This window comes from Ptychodera flava, chromosome 8 (genome assembly GCF_041260155.1).
Source record: "Ptychodera flava strain L36383 chromosome 8, AS_Pfla_20210202, whole genome shotgun sequence".
In the NCBI taxonomy this organism is placed as follows: domain Eukaryota; kingdom Metazoa; phylum Hemichordata; class Enteropneusta; family Ptychoderidae; genus Ptychodera; species Ptychodera flava.
Genome location: NC_091935.1, coordinates 10,841,363 through 10,857,359, shown reverse-complemented (window position 1 = coordinate 10,857,359; position 15,997 = coordinate 10,841,363). Strand labels below are relative to the sequence as shown.

Below are 15,997 nucleotides of genomic sequence, written 5' to 3'. Positions count from 1 at the left end.
GGAAAACACTATGTAGATGGATAAAACACACAGAGGTGTAATTTCTTTCTATTGCGAGTGATATAAACAACTGTTTTGTGATTCAAAGTTGGATGTAATCTGTGAGATGGACATACCTCACCAACAACACTGTGAGAATGATGATGGCAATGATAAGAATGATGACAACAACACTGATGGCAGCTATGGCAGCTGTGGGTGGTGCGGACGCTGATGGAAAAAGGAACATTGGTAAAGTTAAGAATGAAAAACATTTGTTGGTACTGAATTTGACATACATGATGACACAAACTACAAGATGTACGTGTAAATAATGTTGTACAGATACTTCAATTATGATGTGAAAGTTTTTTTGATAAAGTATTCTCTATGGAAAAGTAGAAATAGGAGTGGGTTTCCTAATAAATGCAGACACTTCATTTATGGTTATGATGCACATACAATATCTGTAATCTTAGCGTGGCTGAGTGGCTTTGGTTTTCAACATGTGATGGTGTGTACGGTATGTGTGACACTGGATGTACCGTACACAATCACAAAACTCCAGCCTGGTCTCGTATGCAAAACTGTGCAAGATTTTCATGTAAAGGAGTACCGGGTAGTATACGTTGGTTGGTGGTATTACTGAGTTAACTGTGACCACAACTCTATGACCAACATTGTATTAATTCAATAAATCATAAGTCACAATAAGAAGTGGTGGTGAATTTTATAGAAATATTGTTGTGACAATGTTTTCAAGGCCTGGTAAAGACAGCATTATCCTTGTAAATATTTAATATCACCACAATTTGTGTCAATTAGACCAGCCTGTAGTATATTGTGCTCATCCTGTCAAGCGCATTATGTCTGTGAAAATATAACAGCTAGGCCAGTCTAACGTAATCTTATACTAAAAACTTTGACCCCAATGTCCAATGAAAAATTACAATTCCATGTCATGATCACTTCATAATCTTAGCCATAAGGAAATGGAATAGTCTCAGTAATTACACAGCATCAACTTTGTATCTACACAATCTATATTAATATTGCAGTGTGCATCATATCTAGAGATATTGGCGGCTACAAACAAAATGTAATCTCTGCACCGGTATACATTAATAGAGGTACATTAACCTGTACATGATAAATAATACTAGAAAGGAGACAGCACAGGACAAATCAAAAATATATCTTTATGCTACCTTGAGAACTACACAGGGTACCTGAAGACGCAGGTCTTGTACAGAAATCTTTAGTACACAACACTTCATGAATAGGGTGAGAAAACCACTAACGAAATTCCACGCTGGCAATTTTCTAAGAGATTTAGGATTGCAGTGCAGTGGGACCTTATGATAAAATAGAAACAGTAGATTTAATCAATTCAATTGCAAATGAAACTCACTTGTTCTCACAGGTTCGATGAATGGGCTTGATTTATAGTATGGCTGTAATTACAAGAATAAAACACCATTCAGCAAATCTCCCTGATAAGAGTTGACTGTTTCGTCAACAGTGCCTTGTCTTCATAAGATAACACACATGTTTAAAAATGAAAGCTCTATACACTCACTATTTGCTCAAGGAAGTCTATTCACCTTCAAAATCTAAAACTGACTGAATTCAAATTTTTGGCCTCCAGAAGTGAATTACTTCAAATCGTAATGACAAATCAAAGTAATGGCTACTATGCTATATGGTTTTGAGAAGAAAAGAAAAACCATTCGCACAACAAATCAGCAAAAAGCCACACATTTGGAGCTTGTCCTTGAACACCAGTTTCCAAATGAGCAATGTTGGAGACATCATTCATTGAAACACAGCTTAATATGGATGTTCCTGTTTTTGATAAATTTTCTAAAGAAACATGATTGTTACTTTTTACGCAAGCTAATATACTCCAACTTTTCATTAAAATTATGTGATGAAAACAGAGATTGGTTGAAGGCTAACTTACAATTTGCATACAATCTTACAATGTTACTATCTGGCTCCAAGGTATATGTACCTGAAGTCTTACTGTCATTTCTGACTCCATCGTATCAAAAGTCAGAGAGTAACCACACATATATGTCTGTGTTTAGTTAATGACTTACCTCTCCCCCGTTAGGATCATCAACATACGCCCTGACGAAGGCTTGATATACAGTCTCTGGTTCCAGTTCCCCATTGTAGACTGAGTCACCAAAGACAACGGTATCTCGGCGCTTCCTGGAGCTTTCATCACTGCCCTGGCATGACGTTCGACTCTCAGAGCCAACCTGAACGTATTCTTTGAAGTCATTTCTACAAAAGAAAATGACTTAAAGTTAGGTATGCCTATCTCTCATTCTCAGAAAGGGTGAAAAGTAACTGATTCAAAAAATTGTCCTGTTGTATACAAATAAGTTTAAGGCAAGCTAAAAATGGTACTTAAGTGCTATCACATTTTTTATATTAAACTAGAACTACTGTAAAACCAAGGAATTTGCTGACAACATTTGAAGCAAAGAATTTGGATAGTGCATATTAACTGAAGACAGAAAGACCAGGAAAGGTAAAAATAGCGTCAATGACACTGTAGCTCCCATCCTGGACTATTTAGTATTTGTTCCCTGGTCAGATATTTGAACATGTGTGAAAGGGATAAAGTGCATGAAGTGAAAATACTTAAATGAAATGTACTGGAGACAGTGAAATATGTTTAACCCTCAGAGCGCGGGATAACGAAAAATCTCGTTTAAATGGCCATTTGCGCCTGCGCGGATACCGAGATATGTCGTTTTGACATTAACATAATATATTCACGTCTTTGGGGTATTTGCATGCATCAAGGCGGGGAAAATATGCTTGTTATCCAATCATCATCCAGTGTCCTTCAACTTTTAACCCGGGAAAAGCCGATCACGTGATCCAAATGACGTCACTACCTGAAATAGAACGGGAAAAAAAAGTTAGTCGTTTGCCCACTGATACGATTCAAAATGACGACCGTTGGCGATGTTTTGGCCGAGATCTTTGCCGATTCAAGCGACGATGATGTTGATTTTGAAGGTTTTACGCTCGAGGAGCTGAGATATGGTGACTTTCCGACCGAACCCTGTCAAAGTGATGATGAAACTGATTTGACCGAGCGTGAGAAGGCACTCCGATGGGACGTACACGATTCCATTGAAACCATGGCAGCTGGTTTTGTCGAGCTGCCGTTCGACGGTGAGCCTGGTCTGACGTCACCTGAAAACATACCGTTCGGTCCTGAAGTGTGCCCACTCGATTTTTTGAAACTTTTTTTTAATGATGGTGATTACAATCTTATTGCGACCGAAACCAATCGTTACGCTGCTGCCAGAATATCGTTCCTGAGAGATAGAGGTAGGCTGGATAACTATTCCCGTTTCCGTAAATGGTCTGATGTCAACACTGACGACGTCAAGGTGTTTCTCGCCATATGTATCATGATGGCACTGGTTGAAAAACGGGACATTGAAAGCTATTGGACCACAGACCAGCTCCTCCAGACTCCTGGCTTCCGTGAAACGATGTCCAGAGACCGGTTTGAAATTATTTTGGAAATGCTACACCTGAACGACAACAACCAGTACGTTCCACCCGGTCATCCAGGTCACGATCCACTCTTCAAGGTCAGACCGATTATCGACTCCGTCGTACCCCGGTTCAGGACAGTGTACATCCCTCACCAGCATATCACAGTTGACGAAGCCATGGTACCATGGAAAGGCAAGTTGAGATTTAAGGTTTACATTCCTATCAAACCTGATAAATTCGGCATCAAAGCGTACAAGCTGTGTGAGAGTGTCTCTGGCTACACTTCCGGTATCAGGTTTTACACCGGCAAAGTTCTCGATGATGATGGTACCGTACTACATGTCAGTTCGAAAGATGTTGTCATGGGTTTGATGCAGGAATGCGACCTTCTAAACAAAGGGTATAAATTATACACCGACAACTATTATACCAGCCCTGACCTCATGGATACACTTCTTGCTGAAGGTACTATGGCTTGTGGAACTGTCCGTACAAATCGAGCAGAAATGCCAGACGGTCTGAAACCAAAGCTAAAGCCAGGGGAATCTGTCTTCCGGCGTCGTGAGAATTTGTTAGCGCTGAAGTGGCATGATAAGAAGGACGTAACATTGTTGTCAACTTTCCACCGAGCTGTGATGAAAGTGAATATCACTAAACCTGATAGAGCTGGCAATTTCCCATAAACCTGAATGTGTTCTTGATTACAACAACAATATGGGGGGAGTTGATTTATCTGATCAGCTGATGAAATATTTCAGTATTCCTCGTAAAACATTCTTTTATATTTTCAACTGTGCTGTTACAATGCTTACATTCTATGGAAAAAATGTGCAAATGAGTCTCTAGAAGGTGTAAAAAAAATGACACACTACAAATTCTTGTCTTCTCTTGCCCACAATTTGATCAAAGAATCACAAAATTACAGAAAGCCCAGTGTAAGAGGTAGAAGGTCACTGCAGGATAGACCAGATAGAGTCAATGGTAACATAAGGATCACCCACTAGAACGCATCCGTCCAAAAGAAGGTGCTAAAAAACCTCGTGTAACACGAGTATGTAGGGTTTGTACTTCAAAAGATCAGCGCAGAGAAACATCATTCCAGTGTGGTAGTTGTCAAGTGGCTTTATGTGTGGTTCCATGCTACACTGTGTATCACACAGTCATAAATTACCAGCAAGCACGCGAAGAATAAATAATCTTCAGTGCTCAAATTCAAAGAATTGCAAATGAATGTTTGTCTAGGGACCAGAATAAATGTTCTCAAGCATTTCATTGTTGTTTGTAAAATTTGTAAAACATTTTCAATTGAGATTGCAAAAAAAGATGATAGTGTTTAGTAGTTAATCACTTATTTCAAACTGATATTCACAACTAAAATGAAATGAAATTGAAAGAAATTGTTTGTCAATTCTGTCTGATCAGATAAATCAATTTCACCCATATTTATTCTTGAAAATTTATAAATTCAACTTGTTGAAGTCTTCAGCTTTTATTTACATGAAAATACAAAACAGTTATTATTATTATGAATGTAAAACAGTTGTAAATAATATTGAGAAGATATGTACTTACCTTTTTTTGATTTCCATCCAGTACTTCTGTTTTCGAAGTTCACTGCCATCTTACTGCCAGGGTCGTGTCTCTTTTCATTGCAAAATTTTTATTTACAGTTTTTATTTACAATGCAATTTTTATTTACAATGTAATATATTTACATTTTCAAAGTAGTGATATCCAGAGAAGGAAAATGAGATTGATGTGAATTTCAAATTGATCCGTTCTGACAAACAATAACTGAATTACTAAGTGGTTTTTTTAAGATATTCTGAGAAAAAGTATTGACAGCTTTTTACACATGTGTCAAGAATATTTACAAATGTTTGTTTACATTGTTTGTGTGAATTTATATGTGAGATTTTGTTCAATTTACATGTGTACACATGAATTTCGTACTGCAGTAAAATGTAGATAACAAGGCAAGAGTAACTCTATTGTAGTATTCTGCTATGGATACTTGGCTTGGCCATTTGTTTGTTTACTTGTTTTTGTTTACTTGTTTATACGACTTTTTTGTGTAAATATCAATTTCTAAACAATGCAATATGACATGCTGGTGCCATGAATGAAATTTTGCCATGTGAATGCCACTTTTTATAGATTCTTCAGAAAAACGTATGAAAATGTATTTTTAGATATTTTTTACCAAAAACCCACTTTTTAGCCCCAAAATCCTATTTATTTGTCATAATTCATCAATGATGTCATCACAACAAACAACTCATGGAATGTAGAATGTATTTTTATATGGACATTGCCTAGCTTTGACCATTTCTTACTGCAGTACAATGTAGATAACAAGGCCAGTGTAACTCTATTGTAGTATTCTGCTATGGATACTTGGCTTGGCCATTTGTTTGTTTACTTGTTTTTGTTTACTTGTTTATACCACTTTTTTGTGTAAATATCAATTTCTAAACAATTCAATATGACATGCTGGTGCCATGAATGAAATTTTGCAATGTGAATGCCACTTTTTATAGATTCTTCTACAAAAACATATGAAAATATGTATTTTTAGATATTTTTTACCAAAAACCCACTTTTTAACCCCAAAATCCTATTTATTTGTCACAATTCATAAATGATGTCAACACAGACAAACAACTCATGAAATGTAGAATGTATTTTTATATGGACATTGCCTAGCTTTGACCATTTCTTACTGCAGTACAATGTAGATACGAAGGCCAGTGTAACTCTACTGTAGTATTCTGCTATGGATACTTGGCTTGGCCATTTGTTTGTTTACTTGTTTGTGTTTACTTGTTTATACCACTTTTTTGTGTAAATATCATTTTCTAAACAATGCAATATGACATGCTTGTGTCATGAATGAAATTTTGCCATTCCATTGCCACTTTTATAGATTCTTCTAGAAAACATATGAAAATATGTATTTTTAGATGTTTTTTTACCAAAAACCCACTTTTTAGCCCAAAATTTCTATTTATTTGTCATAATTCATCAATGATGTGATCACAAACAAACAACTCATGAAATGTAGAATGTATTTTTATATGGACATTGCTAGCTTTGACCATTTCTTACTGCAGTACAATGTAGATAACAAGGCCAGTGTAACTCTATTGTAGTATTCTGCTATGGATACTTGGCTTGGCCATTTGATTGTTTACTTGTTTTTGTTTACTTGTTTATACCACTTTTTTGTGTAAATATCAATTTCTAAACAATGCAATATGACATGCTTGTGTCATGAATGAAATTTTGCCATTCCATTGCCACTTTTATAAATTCTTCTAGAAAAACATATGAAAATATGTATTTTTAGATGTTTTTTTACCAAAAACCCACTTTTTAGCCCAAAATTTCTATTTATTTGTCATAATTCATCAATGATGTGATCACAAACAAACAACTCATGAAATGTAGAATGTATTTTTATATGGACATTGACTAGCTTTGACCATTTCTTACTGCAGTACAATGTAGATAACAAGGCCAGTGTAACTCTATTGTAGTATTCTGCTATGGATACTTGGCTTGGCCATTTGATTGTTTACTTGTTTTTGTTTACTTGTTTATACCACTTTTTGTGTAAATATCAATTTCTAAACAATGCAATATGACATGCCGGTGCCATGAATGAAATTTTGCCATGTGAATGCCATTTTTTACAGATTATTTCAGGAAAGCATCTGAAAATATGTTTTTTAACAATTTTTTACCAAAAACCCAACTTTTAGCCCCAAAATTCCATTGTATTTATCATATTTAATCAATTATGACATCACAGATGGACAGCTCATGAAATGTAGATTGCATTTCATATATACATTGTCCAGATTGGACAATTCTTATTGCAATAAAGTATCAATGAATGAGACAGTGCAATTACTGTGTTACGTCATTATTTTATTCAGCGCACGGGAAATGGCCATAGAAAGTATTCAGCGCTCTGAGGTTAATGTAATTATTCAGAATATAAAATGGAAAAAATACAGAATTAGATATATCGAATACTGTGATACAACCATTAACTCAACAAGTCATTTACAATGACATAGTCCCCACTTGTAATAGGAGTATTAGTCTTGATGGGGCAGGAAAATGTGGTCATTAAGAAGTATCACTGGAGTGTATATGTTGAGATCTATGGGCACATAGGTCTATGTCGTTGTTCCCAATGTGAAACACATGAGGCATGTCTAAGTTATGGTTCTAAATCGGGAAAAAAGATCAGACCTCTAGCAGTATTGGCCAGCCAAGAAATACATATGCGCATTATAAATGAGGTACAAGATGTGACATCTTAGGTCTAATATCCTATCAAAATTGGAGGGTATAGAACTTGTGGTTACTGAAATATGCATATATGTATAATCAAGGTCAAAGGTCATCGAGGTCACATGACATTTTGAAAAAAAAAATTATATTGCTAATTAATCCCTATATGCCAAAAAATCAGATCTCTAGCTCTATTCGCTTGCCCAGAATTAGATGTGTACATAATTAATGAGGTAAAGCGTGTGTTGTCATAAGGTCTCCCATCCTACTAAATACAAAGGACATAGCACTTGTGGTTACTTATTTATTGACATAAACATATATTTTAGGTAAAAGGTCATCGAGATCACATGACATTTGGTCAAAAAATTTCTCTCCTATAGTTATCCCTATATACCAAAAATCAGACATCCAGCTCTATTGGCTCGCTCAGAATGAGATATGCACATAATTATTGAGGTACAGTATGTGGCGTCATAAGGTGTCCAATCATACCAAACATGAAGGGTGTAGCACTTGTGGTTACCGAGTTATGGAAAAATATGTATATTTGAGGTCAAAGGTCACCGAGGTCACGTGACATTTTGTCAAAACAATTGTATTGCTAAGTTATCCCTATATACCAAAAATCAGACCTCTAGCTCTATTGGCTCGCTCAAAATTAGATATGTGCATAATTAATGAGGTACAATATGTGGCGTCATAAGGTGTCCCATCATACCATACATGAAGGCTGTAGCACTTGTGGTTACTGGGTTATGGACAAATATGTATATTTGAGGTCAAAGGTCACCGAGGTCACGTGACATTTTGTCAAAAAAATTGTTTTGCTAAGTTATCCCTATATATATTCAAAAATCAGACCTCCAGCTCTATTGGCTCGCTCAAAATTAGATATGCACATAATTAATGAGGTACAATATGTGGCGTCATAAGGTGTCCCATCATACCATACATGAAGCTGTAGCACTTGTGGTTACTGAGTTATGGACAAATATGTATATTTGAGGTCAAAGGTCACCGAGGTCACGTGACATTTTGTCAAAAAAATTGTACTGCTAAGTTCCCTATATACCAAAAATCAGACCTCTAGCTCTATTGGCTCGCTCAAAATTAGATATGCGCATAATTAATGAGGTACAATATGTGGCGTCATAAGGTGTCCCATCATACCATACATGAAGGCTGTAGCACTTGTGGTTACTGAGTTATGGACAAATATGTATATTTGAGGTCAAAGGTCACCGAGGTCACGTGACATTTTGTCAAAAAAATTGTTTTGCTAAGTTATCCCTATATACCAAAAATCAGACCTCTAGCTCTATTGGCTTGCTCAAAATTAGATATGCGCATAATTAATGAGGTACAATATGTGGCGTCATAAGGTGTCCCATCATACCATACATGAAGGCTGTAGCACTTGTGGTTACTGAGTTATGGACAAATATGTATATTTGAGGTCAAAGGTCACTGAGGTCACATGACATTTTGTCAAAAAAATTGTTTTGCTAAGTTATCCCTATATACCAAAAATCAGACCTCTAGCTCTATTGGCTCGCTCAAAATTAGATATGTGCATAATTAATGAGGTACAATTTGTGGCGTCATAAGCTGTCCCATCATACCATATATGAAGGGTGGTAGCACTTGTGGTTACTGAGTTATGGACAAATATGTATATTTGAGATCAAAGGCATCAAGGTCACATGACATTTTGTCAAAATATCCGAGATATCTGCGTGAACGGATGGACTCACGGATGGACGAACAGACGGACATGACCCAATCTATAAGCTCACTGGACTTCATCCGTGGGGACTAAAAATTGTGTCACTGCATCCTTTTTGCAATATGAATACGATGAGAAACTAAATTTTATTTTTTGTGCCTTATACATGGGAGTCTATGGAGATCTGCCTTATACATGGGAGTCTATGGACGTGTAAACTAAAAATATGCAAATTTCACCACGATTTGCCCAAATTTGGGAAAGGTCACTCCTATGCACTTCCATACCAAGTTTCAAATCAATCGGACTTGTGGTTTCAGAGCAGGAGATTTTTTGACCAAAAATGGGAGAAAATTACAAAAAAATTCATGAAAAATAGCAAGTCCAAGATACTGACCCAAGATGGCACAATCATTTCATGTCAGCCCAAAGTACTTACATGCTAATTTTTCATGTAATCTGCTCAGTGGTTATTGAGTTTTTTCAATTTTGACTGTTTTTACATTTTTTTCACTTAATTTGCATATTTTTGGCAATGACAACTTCATTTGAACAAAATCTCATCTACAGCCCATCATCCATGTACACACCAAATATCAAGATGAAATGTACAGCGGTTTTGGAGTTTTTGATGTTGACGGACAGACATACAGACATACAGACATACAGACATACAGACGTACAGACATACAGACATACAGACGTACAGACATACAGACATTTTCCTAGCCTATAAGAATAGCTTCCATTGCCATATATACATATGGCTATGGGAGCTAAAAATTGGCCAACGAATGATCACCCTAAAGTACGACACAAAAAATAAAGTTCTGACTTCAGGTGTTTGTGGATACACAGTTGACCTTGCCTGAGTAATATGTTATGATGAAAAATTGCATTTGACTTTTGATTACAAACTAAGATTAATCCTTTCAAACCTGGAAGTTACAGTTACATTATCAGACTGAATTTTGATGAATTTGCATATGGAGCTAACTTCTATGTGTGTCCATTGATTTTGAAAAGTCATCCTTTTCACTGAAAAACCAACACTTGAATTTGGATGCGTAATTTTTTGGAATAGAAAAAAACATAGGGCCAAAGTCCTGAAGCTACAATAGACATGGATACAAAATTAAGTATTTCCTGACTGTATGAAATTATCTCACTTTAATAGGTCATCCTAGGGACTTGAAAACCAAATGTTAAAGCTGTCTGACCAGCGGTTTTGAAAAAACAAGCAACTCAACAGTTGACAGAGCTCTGCTGTGTATATGTAGAGAATAACCTTTTGTGACACATGTATTGATGAAGAAGGTGGATATCTTTCATTAACATTGTAAGTGAGTTCTGTTGAATAAGTTGAGACTGTGCATACTCAAAGAAAGCACACTGAAGAGACAAATGTTTGAAACTTAAGAAGTTCAAGGTCATCAAAAGCATTTATAAGGAATCATGTAACTTTCATTGCACTGTTTACACAGATTGCACAATTGCTATAAATAGCACATGAGGAATCTTACAGCAAAGCTTTACCATAAAAACCCTATCACTTTGACCACTCTTTTAATTGACCACTCTATTTTTTTCCTCAAAAAGTAATTTTATTTTATCCTTACCAAGTCAACCATAAATGGAAATTAGAACTTTCTCTATCTCTATCTCTATTGACTATTTTGAGCAATTTCTGTTAGATAACATACAGGGCACAATAAATGACGGTTCAGAATATGTCAAAGTTGGGATTCAGGAAAGTTGCGTTTACATGTTTTAATCCTCCAAGATGGTAAGCATTTCACTACGAACTGTCAAAAAAGGTTGAACTTTCTGATAATTCTACATAAAAATTATTTTGGCTTTGATGATTTCCTAATTAATTCAATTATTTAAAATCATATTAATTATTTTTTCTGGGTGAATTGATAGGGTTTATACAGTACAAAAATTACATACAATTCAAGTCAAATTTTGACCAAAAATGACAAAAAAATTCCTTAAAAATACACATTTGCATATTTCATCACAATTTGAACAAATCTAAGTTGGGTTACCCCTAGGGACCTGTATACCAAATAACAAAGCTGTCTGACCAGCGGTTATGAAGAAGAAGATTTTTTACCAAAAACACCTTTTTTGGCATTAATTTGCCTATTTTCAACAATATCAAAAAATTAAAAAATAGCGTCAATGACACTGTAGCTCCCATCCTGGACTATTTAGTGTTTGTTCTCTGGTCAGATATTTGAACATGTGTGAAAGGGATAAAGTGCATGAAGTGAAAATACTTAAATGAAATGTACTGGAGACAGTGAAATATGTTTAATGTAATTATTCAGAATATAAAATGGAAAAAATACAGAATTAGATATATCGAATACTGTGATACAACCATTAACTCAACAAGTCATTTACAATGACATAGTCCCCACTTGTAATAGGAGTATTAGTCTTGATGGGGCAGGAAAATGTGGTCATTAAGAAGTATCACTGGAGTGTATATGTTGAGATCTATGGGCACATAGGTCTATGTCGTTGTTCCCAATTTGAAACACATGAGGCATGTCTAAGTTATGGTTCTAAATCGGGAAAAAAGATCAGACCTCTAGCAGTATTGGCCAGCCAAGAAATACATATGCGCATTATAAATGAGGTACAAGATGTGACATCTTAAGGTCTATATCCTATCAAAATTGGAGGGTATAGAACTTGTGGTTACTGAAATATGCATATATATGTATAATCAAGGTCAAAGGTCATCGAGGTCACATGACATTTTGAAAAAAAAAATTATATTGCTAATTAATCCCTATATGCCAAAAAATCAGATCTCTAGCTCTATTCGCTTGCCCAGAATTAGATGTGTACATAATTAATGAGGTAAAGCGTGTGTTGTCATAAGGTCTCCCATCCTACTAAATACAAAGGACATAGCACTTGTGGTTACTTATTTATTGACATAAACATATACTTTAGGTAAAAGGTCATCGAGATCACATGACATTTGGTCAAAAAATTTCTCTCCTATAGTTATCCCTATATACCAAAAATCAGACATCCAGCTCTATTGGCTCACTCAGAATGAGATATGCACATAATTATTGAGGTACAGTATGTGGCGTCATAAGGTGTCCAATCATACCAAACATGAAGGGTGTAGCACTTGTGGTTACCGAGTTATGGAAAAATATGTATATTTGAGGTCAAAGGTCACCGAGGTCACGTGACATTTTGTCAAAAAAATTGTTTTGCTAAGTTATCCCTATATACCAAAAATCAGACCTCTAGCTCTATTGGCTCGCTCAAAATTAGATATGTGCATAATTATGAGGTACAATATGTGGCGTCATAAGCTGTCCCGTCATACCATACATGAAGGGAGTAGCACTTGTGGTTACTGAGTTATGGACAAATATGTACATTTGAGGTCAAAGGTCACCGAGGTCACGTGACATTTTGTCAAAAAAATTGTATTGCTAAGTTATCCCTATATACCGAAAATCAGACCTCTAGCTCTATTGGCTCGCTCAAAATTAGATATGCGCATAAGTAATGAGGTACAATATGTGGCGTCATAAGGTGTCCCATCATACCATACATGAAGGCTGTAGCACTTGTGTTACTGAGTTATGGACAAATATGTACATTTGAGGTCAAAGGTCACCGAGGTCACGTGACATTTTGTCAAAAAAATTGTTTTGCTAAGTTATCCCTATATACCAAAATCAGACCTCTAGCTCTATTGGCTCGCTCAAAATTAGATATGCGCATAATTAATGAGGTACAATATGTGGCGTCATAAGGTGTCCCATCATACCATACATGAAGGCTGTAGCACTTGTGGTTACTGAGTTATGGACAAATATGTATATTTGAGGTCAAAGGTCACCGAGGTCACATGACATTTTGTCAAAAAAATTGTTTTGCTAAGTTATCCCTATATACCAAAAATCAGACCTCTAGCTCTATTGGCTCGCTCAAAATTAGATATGTGCATAATTAATGAGGTACAATTTTGGCGTCATAAGCTGTCCCATCATACCATATATGAAGGGTGGTAGCACTTGTGGTTACTGAGTTATGGACAAATATGTATATTTGAGATCAAAGGTCATCAAGGTCACATGACTTTTGTCAAAATATCCGAGATATCTGCGTGAACGGATGGACTCACGGATGGACGAACAGACGGACATGACCCAATCTATAAGCTCACTGGACTTCATCCGTGGGGACTAAAAATTGTGTCACTGCCTCTTTTTGCAATATGAATACGATGAGAAACTAAATTTTTATTTTTGTGGCCTTATACATGGGAGTCTATGGAGATCTGCCTTATACATGGGAGTCTATGGACGTGTAAACTAAAAATATGCAAATTTCACCACGATTTGCCCAAATTTGGGAAAGGTCACTCCTATGCACTTCCATACCAAGTTTCAAATCAATCGGACTTGTGGTTTCAGAGCAGGAGATTTTTTGACCAAAAATGGGAGAAAATTACAAAAAAATTCATGAAAAATAGCAAGTCCAAGATACTGACCCAGATGCGCCACAATCATTTCATGTCAGCCCAAAGTACTTACATGCTAATTTTTCATGTAATCTGCTCAGTGGTTATTGAGTTTTTTCAATTTTGACTGTTTTTACATTTTTTCACTTAATTTGCATATTTTTGGCAATGACAACTTCATTTGAACAAAATCTCATCTACAGCCCATCATCCATGTACACACCAAATATCAAGATGAAATGTACAGCGGTTTTGGAGTTTTTGATGTTGACGGACAGACATACAGACATACAGACATACAGACATACAGACATACAGACATACAGACATACAGACATACAGACATACAGACATTTTCCTAGCCTATAAGAATAGCTTCCATTGCCATATATACATATGGCTATGGGAGCTAAAAAATAGTTTCTCAAAATCATATTTTTTATCTACACAACAAATATCAAATCAGTAAGTACAGCGGTTCTCAAGATATTTGAGTGGACGGACGCCTCACAAACGGACATACATACATACATACATACATACAGACTGACGACGGACGCCGGACGGATACCCATCCCAATAGCTTCTATAGACTATAGTCTATAGTAGCTAAAAAACACTTTTAAATTATTGTTGCTGTTTTTGAATATGAATATCTCATGTTTGTACGTTTTAAGGAGATGAAAGCTTAGATAGGTAGTACCAGGATTAGTTTTGGACCAGCTCTATTAACACTAGTACATTTAACCTCTATGCATGCAGCAAAATACAATAACTGTTTATAATACTCACCCATTCAACTTGACAGCTACATAGGCTGTACAGGTTTTCCATTGGCAGTTCCATAGTCAACAACATCAGCCACAGGGAACACATCATCTGGATCTTCATCTGTGTACCTTACGAGCGAGTTGGTCTCTGCATCAAACTCAAGCTGGAAAACTACCACTTCATAACACCTGTCAATTACAACATGCCAGTCTTTAGGAGGGCTGGGTCCTATGGACGTCAGATTTCCATCTTTGATGGAAAATAATTACATATTTGCCCTAAATTTTTGACAAGCCTTGACATACAGGAAGTTCAATCACAGAAATGTTGAATATTGTTCTTTCTAGTGACAGATGTTGAAATTGAAACAATAGCAATGTTATACACGTACACTGTACACTTAATTTTAATGAAAAATATTGATGCTTTTCAGTAATTTTTAATTTTTAAATTTATCTTAGTACTTCCATACATTTTTCACTTTTGAATCACAGTAAAAAATACTGAACCTGGGCCATAAAGTATGATGAAGAACACTGAAGCAATTTGGCAGCGATTATGTCACCACTAAAAAAGTTCTCATCCACCTGTCGTGACACATACAGATCAGTGAGATGCTTTCAGCTGCCAATGGCAGCCGGCTGTGAGAGCTACTGGTATTACTGAATATGTAGCACACACTACATGCAAGTTCATGTACAATGTGATTCCAAACTATCTTCTTTGTTTAAGGTAGAATGTGGCTTGGGGACAGATACTCTGATGCTCAAACCCTTCCGATTCTTTTCTGACCTATCGGCTGTGGGGGACTCATTTTGAAGCCCTTGGAGTAAGAAAAACTTTAAACATCATCTTGGTTTTTTTAATATTGAAGATTTTATATTTTTTTTACAGAGATGGCACTCATTTTGAATTTTAAATATTGGTAAATCTTGGGTAACTTGTTTCTCTGGTACTAAAATTTGCACAGTGACACTTGTGTTTTCTTTATTTTCTAAACGAACGATTAAAAGATTTCTTGGGGAAAGTTTGAGTAAACGTTTAAGTCTTTCACTTAAGGGGTGCATAAGTCATTCAGAATCAGCAACCTACCAGATTTACCATACAGACCAGCTGCTCCAATAAATATACTAATACCTTTAGAAATTTGTATCATATTTGGCAGTACTATA

The 15,997-nt window shown here is 35.9% G+C and overlaps 1 protein-coding gene and 1 long non-coding RNA gene across 2 annotated transcripts in view; both read right to left on the bottom strand.

The window, feature by feature from the left end:
* Positions 1 to 111: 111 nt before the first annotated feature.
* Positions 112 to 15,010, bottom strand: LOC139138459 (uncharacterized). The gene is made up of 4 exons (XR_011553614.1): positions 14,847 to 15,010; positions 2,082 to 2,271; positions 1,391 to 1,433; positions 112 to 210 (listed from the first exon to the last, which is right to left on the bottom strand). It is a non-coding gene; the product is annotated as an uncharacterized lncRNA (long non-coding RNA).
* Positions 15,011 to 15,591: 581 nt separating this feature from the next.
* LOC139139508 (uncharacterized) overlaps positions 15,592 to 15,997 on the bottom strand; it is a 3,397-nt gene continuing 2,991 nt past the window's right edge. Inside the window, exon 2 of the mRNA XM_070708421.1 lies at positions 15,592 to 15,648. Coding sequence (XP_070564522.1) covers positions 15,592 to 15,648 — 57 coding nt within the window. The remainder of the gene's footprint in view (positions 15,649 to 15,997) is intronic.